This window comes from Drosophila virilis, chromosome 2, assembly GCF_030788295.1.
Source record: "Drosophila virilis strain 15010-1051.87 chromosome 2, Dvir_AGI_RSII-ME, whole genome shotgun sequence".
NCBI lineage: Eukaryota > Metazoa > Arthropoda > Insecta > Diptera > Drosophilidae > Drosophila > Drosophila virilis.
The window spans coordinates 27,087,756-27,100,911 of NC_091544.1; the positions used below are offsets into that span (position 1 = coordinate 27,087,756).

The 13,156-nt window shown below is 40.0% G+C and overlaps 1 protein-coding gene across 5 annotated transcripts; it reads right to left on the minus strand.

The window, feature by feature from the left end:
- Positions 1 to 6,318: 6,318 nt before the first annotated feature.
- On the minus strand, positions 6,319 to 11,842 carry LOC138910888 (uncharacterized). Of its 5 annotated transcripts, none has more exons than XR_011416053.1 (5): positions 11,490 to 11,839; positions 9,384 to 11,438; positions 7,497 to 9,306; positions 6,602 to 7,433; positions 6,319 to 6,540 (listed from the first exon to the last, which is right to left on the minus strand). XR_011416053.1 is itself a non-coding variant. In XM_070206832.1 (5 exons), exons 3-4 carry the CDS (start codon positions 7,560 to 7,562, stop codon positions 7,137 to 7,139), a joined length of 363 nt encoding a protein of 120 aa, XP_070062933.1. In that variant the 5' UTR covers positions 7,563 to 7,626; positions 8,083 to 9,306; positions 9,384 to 11,832; the 3' UTR covers positions 6,319 to 6,540; positions 6,602 to 7,136. The 5 variants fall into 5 exon arrangements, 2 of the variants coding, with proteins under 2 accessions (XP_070062933.1, XP_070062932.1); XM_070206832.1 differs by having other exon boundaries at positions 7,497 to 7,626; positions 8,083 to 9,306; positions 9,384 to 11,832; XR_011416054.1 differs by lacking the exon at positions 9,384 to 11,438 and having other exon boundaries at positions 11,490 to 11,842.
- Positions 11,843 to 13,156: the final 1,314 nt, after the last annotated feature.

The window sequence follows — 13,156 nt, forward strand, 5'->3', positions numbered from 1 at the left end:
TCAACTTGGGCCCGGGGCGCGATTTGCATGCGTGCAACAAAAAGCGGCAAGGTACAGTCCTTGCCCGCCAAAGAAAGGCGCGTTGTTTTTTGGGCCAAAAACAAGGAAAAACGTGTGCCAGCCCAAAATCAAACAGACGGCCCAAGGATTACGATTTCTAAGGCTGCCCCAGAGGGGAGGGCGGGCCAGCGGCAGGCGACTGGTGCCGAAATTTATGTTAATTTAATTGCAACACATTAAAATAGTTTCATGTCATGAAGTCCTGCAAGGAACAGGCAGCTAAAGGGTTGCCAGCCACCCCGCCCCACAACCAGTTCTCAGACACTTGCCGACGACAGGCGATTGATGTGTTGATGTTGAGAACGTTGACTGAGTGTGTGTTCCATGTGTGTGTGTGTGTGTGTGTGGGTAACCCATGATTGTTTGCCTTTTGCGGCTCCTTGGTTGCCATTGACAAATTTGAGGCAGCGTCTTCAGCATCCTTAATTAAGTTCCTCCGTCCCTCGACAATATCCAAGCATTTGTTTGCCCATGTGAAATGCATGAGCATCATTATCGATAGTTTCACATTTCATCGTATGGTTATACATCAAAGGCAGACACAACAGCAACATAATAAAATTTAAATTAGAATTTTAGCCCAAAGGCGAGGTTGGCATTTCCTAGAGACGACAAGAGGGAGAGAGATGCTTTATTTTGCTAATAAGAAATTCACGTGAAGTGATTTTGTGCATTCTGATTATAATAATCGTTATTCTACAATCTAAAGCACATCTTATTTCAACTATAGAATAGCCTTTGATTTTAGTAAGTACAACCTTGAAAGACAAAAATTTATCTCTAGAAACAAGAGGTTTTAGTCGCAATTTTCTACTAGGGTATACTCTGAGCCTACTTCTGTGAAGCCTTCTTCCATTTTATCTTCTGGGCCTGTAATTAAGTTAATTTATATACTAAGGCAGAAAATAGTACGAGAATATATATGTACATTTTCTTGATTTTTTTTTCTAGATGAGAGATGCTCTTGTCTGTTCGAAAGATATGAAAGAAATAAGAACTATATAAAATATATGGATATTTCAATAAACTAAACTAAAAACCTAGTAAGACAAAACCCTGGAGTTGCAATTGTTTAGTGAGACGGAATGAAAGCCTCTTAAAGAGCGTAGCACACAATCGCACAGATAGAAACGAGTGTATTCTCAGACTCTCGACTTTCATAAGTTTGGCCGCTTTGGGTAAATGTTTATTTATGGCTGCGCAGTTTGTATTTATGGCCGAATCATGATGACAAATGTCACATGTGGCAAACACTTGAAATGGACACCAAAACCCCTGCGAAATTCCAGCAAAACTATACGAACCACCCTCTATTCTGGCTCTGGCCTGAGTTCGGCGTGGTGCAAAACATTTTGCAAATATTTTGTCAAGCTGCAAAAATAGAAATATATATGAAATATTTATAGCTCGCTCAGCACATTACACACCTAATTTCTATATTAGTTTTGTTATTGGACAATGGTCAACGGCCAGGGTAAACGAAGAGCGCGGAGTGCTGGGTGGAGTTTGGAGTGTTGCTCGTGCATATTTATATTTGTACAACTTGATTGGATTTTCGTCACGCCTCGAGCAAAACATTTGTTTGGCCATTTATCAATGCGAGCCATGGCTGTCGCCTAGCCTCAATATTTTTATAGCCTGATGCATTGGCATCCCTCGGGCAATACCTATTTATGGCTGGCTCATTAGGCGGCGTCCAACCCGAAGGGTCCTTTGTTTGCAAAGGGTTTAAGCTTAACAAATGATTCCAATTTGCGTTGCAGCTCACAAAAGTTTATCATTATGAGGAGGGGCATGGATGGCTATTGATCACAGCTGAACATTATTTAATCGAGTGTAAATAATAGTTATAAATTTTCAATATACAATGCTGGCCATTGATCTATGACACATTTATCAAGCCATATTGCGTCTTAGTCCCTTTTGTATTCCCCTCGCCTGTTAACAACTTTATCGAACATTTTCCAAGTTTTCATTTAAAACTCATAATTTTGATTTACACACCGGCAGCTGTTGATATTCCTTTGTACTGGCTACATAATTTATGCCACTGCCAGATCTGCCCAAGATATTCCAACAACAACAATTAGAGCGCCAATAAATCGCATAAAAAACGCACACAGCATTTACACCTCATTAGAAAAACACGGCGGAAACGTGTCCTAATGGCCAATAGCTAAATAAAAGAAAACACAAATAAGAACATGTCATACGGCAGTAGCCGACTGCGCGGTTCTCTGTTCGCAGTCTAGGTCAGTCAAAGATGGTCTGCTTAGTTATTGCATTGTTTTACTCTATAAAGGGTTCGAATTCGGACTTTCACTTTTTTAGTTACCCTGAAATCTGTGTTTACAGATATTTGCCAATCTCAGCCTCGATCCAATGAATCGACCTAATGTTTGCTTCTTTAACTCGACCCAAGGAGCTTACCGGTTCAAACCCTGAGCTGTATTACATTTTACATCCTTAATTAATTGTAAGTGTTACATAAGAAAATATCAGTAAGACATGTCCTCAATATTGGGGACTTCTGTTCCTATCGCATACATGCTTTGATATGCGTATATACGAACATTTAAGTGGACAGACATTGCACACCACCAATATACTCGAATTCACATTGTGAACAGAGTACAAAAAGGAAACAAAATTTACAGCTAACAAAAAATATGCTGGACACGCTACAATTGGGGGCAAATTTGTGGGGTTAGTGAATGGTCCTGGCGCATTTTATGGCTTTGAAATGTTATATCTTTTGGTCGGCTCGTTGACTGGTTGGCAGCGTGGTGTTAACATGTAAACGCCGTCGCTAATCCCCGTGCCACGCAAATAGCGGCCCACATTTAAAAGTCAGAGCGTGGCGAATGTGGCAAGTGTGCGGGAAAACCGGACGGAGTGGAGGGCCAAGGGACTCTCGGGGTTTGGCCTGGCCGACAAGTTTATGTTTTTGATTTGCATTTGAAGTGGCAGTCAAAGCCACTTGGCAGTCGCTGTCAAAAGGGGCTGATTTATGTGTGTTTGCGAGCGTCAGGTACAGAAGCTGAAAGCTGCTCTCTGATCTGTGCATAAAGCGTATAATTTATGCCAATTTAATTGAATGCGCCGCGTATGAACAGGCTGACTGGGCTGCTCCCTGGAGAGCTGGCTAGCTGGCTAAACAGCGGCCAAGACAATTGCAAATGAATGAATGAATATATATGAATTGCAAATGAATATATTCACAAAAGTTAAATTGAATTTGTTGCTCATTAAAATGAGCGCCACTTTCGCTGGTTGCAAATCAATTGCGATGCGCGGGTGGCGGCTACGCCGACCTGGAAAACCACTTAACCACACACACGACACGCCCCCCCCCCCCCCCCTCCTCCCACACACACACACGCACTCACAACTGGTGTGCGGCCGCCGCCATTTTGGTTAGCCGCAGTCGACAGCGACACGTTTACGTAGACGCCTCATGGCCATAATTAAGGCTTTAATTTCTCGAAATGATGTGTAGAAACCCTTTCAAAAACCAGTTACACATATGCATACAGGCTGGAGCTGGGCGTGTTACGTGTCCTCTTGCGTGACACGAACACGCAAACAACACGCGTGTTCGTGTTCATATTGATAAAAAGTATTAACACAACTTTACACAATAATTTTGAAAATTAGTGTTTAAAATCAGGCTAAAGAAATTATTTAACCTTACAGCTTCACAAATATTTAAATTGAACACTTAATTAAGTAGCTCATAATAATAAATATTATAAATAAACTATTTTAATTGCAGAGTTTGCAGACAGACGATTACAAGATATGCTCGTGCGACTTACAAAAAGATTTATCTCATGTGCGATATGGCGTTCTTGCTGAGTTAAGTTAGGATAGCTCGGTGTCCAAAACAATAATTAATCCAAGAACTCAGTATTCAACTGTTAATGCTGAAGGCAGCTTTATGATATACTTAGTTATATGAGTTAGCCGACTCTGAAATATGTACTGCCTGCAACAACAACAATGCAAACTGTCAGGAAGATATAATCAAAATATAAAACTAAAGAAAGTATGTAAGATGAAATTTTAAAAATTCCTACATCTTGTGTTTTTGTGTTTGTTCGCCAAATCGAAATACGAAACAAAGACAGCTCGGGAGCTCTAGGGGATACTAGGAGATACCCTGAACCCTCTTCTTCCAAAATCAAAAGCATATATATATTCTATTTTAGAAGCTATGTGTCAAGTTTGGTGACTCTAGCTCTTATTATTTACCAAAATTGCCCAAAAACAGGATATCGATATCGATTTTTATCGATTGCTTGGAAACGGAGTAAGTATCGATTATCGGAAACAAACTCGAAAAAACACTAGGAGCACCTACATCTAAAATTTCAAGTCTCTAGCTCTTATAGGTTCTGATATCCTTGCGTTCATACATACGGACGGGCAGACAGGCGGACATGGCTAGATCGACTCGGCTATTGGTGATGATCAAGAATATGTATACTTTATGGGGTCGGAGATGCTTCCTTCTGCCTGGTACATACATTTGGATTTTACACAAATACAATATACCCTTATACCCATTTTTAATGTGTTATAAAAATATATATATAGTTTTGTTTTTAATTCGTGCGTCTCTTGACGCATAGTTTGTATTCGTATCGTGTTTAAAAAATTTCACACGTGCCCATCTCTAGCAGATACACGTACACGAACGCTCGTATATTCCACGACAGCTGTCCTGGTTGCAGCTTGACTTGGGCGGCGGCTCCATCATATTTTAATGGCCTTATGGCAGTTACGCTTGTGCGTTATCATCTGCTTTTGCCCGGGCGATCATTGCGTCATGTGCCCAACGCTACCCCCACTTCCCCAACCTAAGCCCAACTCCCGCCAGCGCCAGCTTCAGCTCAACCCCAACGTTGAGCATGAATTTTAATTATTTGTACGACTTTGCGTTTATATTTGAATATTGTGCGGCAAAGAGAGCAGTTAATTTCATTAATAAATATTTATGGTTGCCGTTAAGCCTTTTTCACGGGTGGGCGTGGCGTTGTAATTTATAGCATCCCCTGTTAACTCCTTGACTCGTTTTCGATTTCAATTTCAATTTCAATTTGTGTCTTAGGGCCATCGCTCATGGTCAATGCTATGTGTGAAAAACCTCAGCATGGCTAAACGGAAATACGTGCTCCGGTATTATTATTTTTTGCCTTTTCACTATATGCCATTTATTGTGAACTGCAACAGGACGTTCATCCGCACACACATGAGGACTCATCCAGAGGCGGCTCGTTAGCTCGCCAATTGATTGATGATCAAATTGAGGCATGTCTCGACGGAATGTCGAGTCAGTGTCAGACAGAACAAAGCAGCGCGCATAGAAAAGCACTTATCACACCTCTTGCTATATCTGCCCCTGCGCTCGCTCCTGGTGCTGCTGCCCCCTGGCCAAATCTTGCTAACTTGGCTGAAAGCTGCAGTGGCAAGTGGCATTAAATCAGCGCTGGGATTTCAACTGCGACTTTAAACATAAGCACGTACTCTTCTGCTACCATTTTCCGGGTACAGTCAATCCGTCCAACTATGCGACAAGTTGTGTAGGAAAAACCACCCGCTGAAAACTTGCGCATCATCAGCCGTGCGTGGCTGTCTCTCTTTTAAGGCGTTCTGGCAACACGGAGATTAACTCAAATTTGTGGCGCCACAATAAATTTCACGGCCTGGCATTAAGAATTAAGTGTCGTCACAAAACGAGTTGCAACTTGGCTTTTGCTCGGAGCCTCTTTTGCCAGACAGCCCTTTTTCTAATTACACTCTACTACATAACTATGTAAATGCAAGACAACAATCCTCAGATATTACTCTCTACTATAACAGAATTACTACCTCAACCTTCGTAAGCCTCATATGATGAGCATGAAAAGGGCATGTTTATATATATTTTATTGATCAGGAAGTCGCGCTGAATCGATCTAGACATATCCGAGAGCGTCGATCTCTGAAACTATAATTATTAATTATATAGACTCGTATATTTGTTTAATATTTCGCAACATTATTAAAATTTATAGAAAGAGAATTTTTATACTACACACAACCAACTTCTTATGTAAGTGGATTCTTGTATAGTCTACAGAGATTCTTGATATTTATATTTTTGGGTACCTTACAACATTCCCTCTTTAAAATTGAATTTTGATGGTAGAGTCTATATTGGCTCGGATATGCGTAACGTATTTCTTATAATATTCTCCAAAAGGGTATACAAAGTTTTATCACTTTGGAGAAATAGTTTTATAATATCTTTATATCATATAGAGTATAAAATATTAAATACAAATAATCCATAAATATGGATTCCAATCTTATAGCATGGGGCGAGTAAGCATTTTACTTAGAGTACTTTGAACTGCCGTGTTAGAGCCCGGCCCTCGATAATTCATGCCGTCGTCATGAGCATAAGACTGAAAATAATAACGTCCATTTAGATTACTAGAAATTAAAAAGATTGTTAATAATAAATATGTTAAATTATTAAAATTAAGTTGCTTACTTTCCATACTTTAAGTCGTCTAAATACCAGTAGCCACCATGAAATTTGTTTGACCAATTTTTATAGCTTCTCTCCCGGTCGTTGGTCGAAAATTCACTGTTTATATGATGATTCATTAAATCTGTAGAGCCATTATAGGTACAAAGACTTTTGATCCTGTAATTATCCGCTTCGCTACCAATAAAAAAAAATATCATACCGAGCCCAGTCGACAGCATCAAACCTCTGTACAAATATACACAGCTCATGGCGCTGAGAATTGGTCATGTGATAAATATTTTCCAGTCCGATAAAAAACTCTTTGTCCAGGCTGCCAAAACCTACTCGGTATTCAGCTCAACTTCTATCTACTTTGAATTACAGTCCAGCCGGGACCAGTTGTTTTGCCATCGCAGAGAACGCGAATAGGACTTACACCTAACGAGTAAAGGGTTTTAATGCCTGTATAATATCCGAACGGAATACAACTGTTGGCTTTTGGTTCCTCAATTCTTGGAGTAAGAGTCGAAATTTGATTTACAGTTGGCTTGGCCAGTTAAGCTCGACACAATGTCAGCTGGTTTTCAAAAGAGTTGCCATTTTGTTCATAATTATTAACCATTATCTTCAGAATGTCGGCAGTATTCTGTAAGTTTGTTAAAGTCTGTTGTAGATCCACATCAGATTGACGGCAGCTATTTGTGCACTCTTTATTTAGCAACTCGTTCGCTTCCTTTAGAGAATTAATCAGCTCATCTTTATACAGATCCTCCGACAGTTTTAGTTGAATATAAACAATTTTTTGTTCCAGCTCTAAATTGAGGCGTTTCTGCACATGCATCTGCTCCAATTTCTATAATAATTAGTTAGTCACATATTATAGATTATATAGTTAAAATATGATTATTCCAATTACCGTGTCCTGACCGCTGTTGACTCCCAGCAACGATGCCCATGTGGCAAATATCATCATGAAATTCATTTTTTCACCCTTCAATTTAAACAGTCAGCTTCGACAGCTATTTCTCCACAGAGCTGAAACAGAACTGTAAAAAGAAATCTTCCATTTGCTAATGCAATAAGTTTGTTTTAATGTGATTCGATTAGGAGTCTTAAACTGTAGCTGAAACTGGCCGAAACATTATTTTTATAAAATTTCTACATGTTATCTACATGTTATGGTCAGCCAATGATACTTAATTTAATCATTGCCGATCCAGCACTCCCGCGATGCTTATTCCGTGAATTCGAGCGATTTTTCTTGCAATAATGTCGAATGTTTTCTTGGTCAACAAAATTCATCATCTGAATGCATTGTGAATGGGTAAAGAAAGCACTTCGCACTTCTTATTTTTGGCCTAGTTTTTTATAAATTAAAAAGCTTGCTTGAGAAAGATGCACGAAGAACTCTGACAACTCTTTCTTTTAATTTCATGCTGTACAGTGTAGCACTTGCCAACTTTTCTAATAGGTTTTTTGTTTTTTTCCACCATAAATTTTACCTGAGCTGCTGTTGTTACGCCTCTGCATATGCCAGTTGTTAAATTTATGTGTGGATACACACAGAACTCTCGCTGCTCGACTGATTAGGACAAACTTGCGGGTTGTCTGTATGCAGTTTTGTCGAATTGAATCAGTCGAATGTATTTATAGGCTTAGACAGCGACAGCTTCCTTGTAGCGCCCATTCCCACGACCCGACACTGTTTTTGTCGATCAACCCCCGGGGCGTCTGTAAATCTAATAAAAAATCCATTTGGGAAAATGTGGCAATTTTTTCCTCATATTTCAGTGTGTTTTACAACAGAAAAAAGAAAAAAAAAAAAAACAAATTACAAAATGTGAAATAAAGGGCATATTTTTCACGTTTATGTCGATGGAAAAGAACACAGGCCAGCTGGCCACGCCCACAAGGCGGACAACCCGCTGCTGCGTGTGACCATTTACCCTTATTAGAGGACGCACTTTGCATTGCTTTCATATTTATATGTATATTTTTATATATATATATATATATATTTTTTTTTAATTTCGTAGAAAATTTACATAATTTATGGCCAGCAACAAAAGTCACACGCAGCATATGCGCGCGCTGTTTTTTTTTTATTAAAAATTTGTTTATAATTTACGATTTTTTAAACTGCGCGCCATTTTTTTGTTGTTGTGGCGAACAAATGAGGCGCAAATTATATGAATGTGCGTGTCTTAATTTCAGTTGAGTTGTTTTATTTTTTTTTTTTTTTTTCTTTTTATTTTGAGCTTGACTTTTGCGCTGGTTCATTAAGAGCTCATTAAAATCAGCAGGACAACAAGTTGATGCTGAACATTTTGACACGTTTTTAATTTTAATGCACTTTATGGTCTTTTAACGATGTCGCTGGAAAGTTGAGTCCGCCCTTAACCCTTGGCACGGCTGACTTTCACTTGTTGACGTTGACGTTGACGTTGACGTTGCCATCGCATCCGTATCCGTAAACTCATCCAGCTACACATCATGTCAAACTTCATTAGTAACTGCTTTTCGGCTGCGGCAAGGGTGCAACAGCCCTTATCCATGGCAGGCGGTTCGGTCGGGGCAGGACTCGACTGCGCGACACTTTGCGGTCTGCCGCTCATTGTTTTTATGGTTCTCGCTAATTAGTTACGAAGTCGTTGAATTTTACAGAAATTACAGCGTTGAAAGTTATTGTCATGTTGATGGCATTCAAGTGGCGCCAGCGGGCGTGCCTGCAACAGACAGTTGATGCAGTCATCATTTGTTTGCACTTTATAATGTATATACACTCAAAAAAAATGTTACCTACATATTTTTGAAAATCTAAAGTTTAGAACATTTTCTTTTTTCAATCATCATTTTACTTGTTTCAATATTTTGAACATTAATATAAATTTAATATTTACTGCTCTTAAGAGATAACTCTAACTAAAAAAATTATAATTCCTAAAATATATTTTTTAAATAGGGACGGCACCGATTCGGCCCGATTGGACCCTAGCTCAATGCTGTGTTTCGGACCGTGTTTTTTTTTCTGAGTGTACAGACTTGCGGGCAGCTTCAGATTGGCCGCAAATTAATCAAAAGGCGCACAACTGACCGCTGGCCAAAATGCGCATCCAGCAGCAGCTCAGCCAATTACACAAAACTCATTTAAATAAAGTGAAAGTGGGCAGACATTCTTAGAATAAGATGTTGGCCATAAATCTGCTGGCTTAGCGTTAAGAAGCACACGGCACAATTATGCAGACAGCCAGCCCAAAAGGGGTTAGAGCTGCCAAAGGGGACATTCGACGCTTGGTTTTGTGAAATTACAAAAATACAACGCTCTGCTGTTATAAATCAAAGTCACGGGCTTTGTGTTTTGGATTTGCCCAAAAGGAATTTGTAGCCAGAGCCAAAGCAGTGCATACCCCAACCCCCCCTCCGACCATTCGTAATCCAATTGCCCAAAAATTCCCAGTTGCCGCCTTCCGTTTCCTGTTGCTTCTCGATGGCCGCATTGTTGTTTGCCATTTGAATAAAGTTGGAGCATGTCTTGTACATAAGCAAAATAAGTGGCGCTGACATGTTAAGATTTCATCCAAAGATTTATATGCCACAATGTGGCGCAACTCCGACTGCGGGTGCCAATTTAAAAATTGAATTCTCCCCAATGCGACTCGTTTGGCCTGGCTAATCAGAGGCGTCGACATGTGTTGTCCATTTCTTGGACAAAAGCCGCAAATCCTGCGACAGCAAAATTGCATGGCCTAATGCGATTATTGGTTGTTGTTGTTGTTGTTCGAAAACAACACAGATGAAAAGCATTTGCCACTTGACGATGGCCAAAAACTTTTGATTAAATTGGATTGCAAATACTCATAACTGTCACACATGCCACGACGAGTGTTGACAATGTTTGACAGCTAACAAAAGAGAGAAAAAAAAATTTAGAAAATTCAGCCTAGGAACCACCCAAAAATGCTCTGCAATTTTTCAATAAACTCATCAAAGCGCCGGCTTTGAACCCTCGACCATGTCCTGCGGCTACTCGTAAACGCAATTTGATTTATGAACAATGCCCAAATTGAAAATTGTCCCATGGTCACTTTAATTTTTGAGTTATGCGACTTTAAACTACACACCCGCACGGGGGATGACATTCCGGGCACGCACACGTTTGCACGTTTGCCGGAAGTGAATTATGTTGTGTGTGTGTGTGTGTTTTTTTTGTGAGGTTATGTAATGATGACACTGACATTAAACAACAAACGGTACAGTTGGCAACGCCAAAGTGCGTCAACTGTACTTTTCGGCGGCGGCGTGTGAAAAACAAAATGCCACGCGCCGCTTGTTAACCGCTCGACTCCCAGTTAAAGTTAAAGAGCATTTGGCTGGAAGCAAAGCGAAGCAATCGCAGCAACCCTCGTGACCAGCTCTCCAAATCCGCTGTGCTCAGATATTGTTGTTGATTGTTGAAGTGCCTCGATGGTTTTAGTGTCAGCTTATAGTTTTGACAGATCCGTGCGGCTGGTGCTGATGGCCGATGACTATCGGACAAGTCCTGCTGCTGGCTGCTGTTGCGTTGAAGTGTGAATTATGCTCTGCGAACTGCCCCAGCCCAGAGCTATTTTCATTAGACGCTGCTCACATTCATTTACATAAATTACTGGACACTCGAATTCCACACATTGTTGAGCCGCACTTTCACACTCGGAGGCAAACCCTTTGCTCGAATTAGAACATTCCGCCGGTACTTTGATCAGTTGCGCAATTATGCGAAATTGTTTTTTAATTAAAATATAGTCGGAAATATGTGCCACGTATCCTTTGCCCGACAGCCCCACTCGAAATTGGCCACTTTCATGGCTGCCTGCACCTGCTGCGGCACACAATTAAAATCCGAAAATCCAACACCGCAACTCAAACTGACCAAACTTTTTATGCCGCTGTCATTTGATTCTGGTGCTTTTTCGGTGATTCGGGTGTTGGGGAAATGTATTTTTCATGGCTTTTCAATTTTAATTGAAATTTATGCGCACGTCCCGTTAAGGGGTTGCCCAGCCAGTGTTGGACTGGCCACGTGCTCGCCAAAAGTGTTGCAAATTGTTGGAAAAATTTTAGTGTTTTGCTGTTGTTGTTGTTGTTGTTGAAAATTTACATGCACATTTGGGGCCGGGCACGCCTACCTTGATTTATGGGTCGCACTTTTGTTATTTATGTGCCGCGCACTTGAATTCGCTCGCCGGCGGGGAAAATTGCATGCAAAACATTTTGTTGTTGCGGCCCGCCATTTTATTGTAATACTGTGTGTTCATGTGTAAAATTTGAAATTGTTGTAAATAATTACCCTAATGGCTGGCTGGCCTGCACCCGGTCCCCGCTCCGGCAGCGGGGTTGTACCCAACCCCGGGTACAGTTGCGACCAGCAGTTAATTTGTGAGCCAGCATCGTCGCCATTTGCAATTAAGCTTAAACCGTTAATATTTTAGCCAGATAAGAGGCAATACCAATGGCGGCTAGAGTATCCCTTGCCCAGAACTCGCCATAGATTTATGTGAGTGCCAAGGCAAAAGTTCTACGTCCTCCGCCAAAAACTCAGCCAAATTGTTGGAAAAACATTTCACGGTTCGGCGAAAGCTAAAATACTCCGCCCTGGGTGTTAATTTGGGGCCAGATTCTTTACTTTTTTTTTTTTTCTTATCTACATCGCGCTTTCGCCCAACGCAAATGAAAACGAAAACTCGTTTGTTGTTTGTGTTTATTTTGTAAGCGCAGGAATTTAATTAGCCTGCCAAGTCGTTAACAAGATTCAAAAAGCCAGTAAGTTATGCATACGATTCAATAGCTAGAAGGAGTTTAATGAAGAGTATATCAAGAGCCAGCAAATATGCGTAATCATCAAATATATGTAGCTTTATTAGGCAGTCAGATGGAAACTAACTGAGAACTGGAGTTTTCAAGGCTAGAGCCACAAATTGTGGCATATGAAAAAGCAAATATTCAGTTTTTAAGGTAAATGAAGAACTATTGACGACTCAAAGAACAGAACACTCCACTTCAAATTTATGAAAAATTAAATAAAATAGATCTAGTATTACTTTTTGTCTTCCCAATTTTGCGACCTTTCCATATTATAAATATTTGTTTGGTTGGCTATTCACAAAAATGTATTTTGATTTTATAAATTTGAGCAAAAACAATTTCTCAAATTATAACAATTTGACTCCAATTTGTTTGGTACTAAATGGCCTTTCCACATATTCTATATTTATCAAATCTTTGACATCCAGAAAATTAAATAACCTTTTAGACATTTTGCTATTGCACATATTCAAATGCTGAGTTTGATGAAATTGTCTTGGAAAACAGAATTATTTGCAATATAAGAATCTGCTTTTCGGCCGATCGCTCCTATGACTTCCATAAGATATAGTATTCCGATGTAAATAAGATTTGGTACATAAATGAGGAGCAGAGGAGCTAATAAATTCTGTATTTGGTCAAGATCATCTTAAAAATAAAAAAGCTTACCATATACCTTTCAACCGATCGTTCCTATGGCAGCTATATCTTATAGTGGTCCGATCCGGTTGCGAA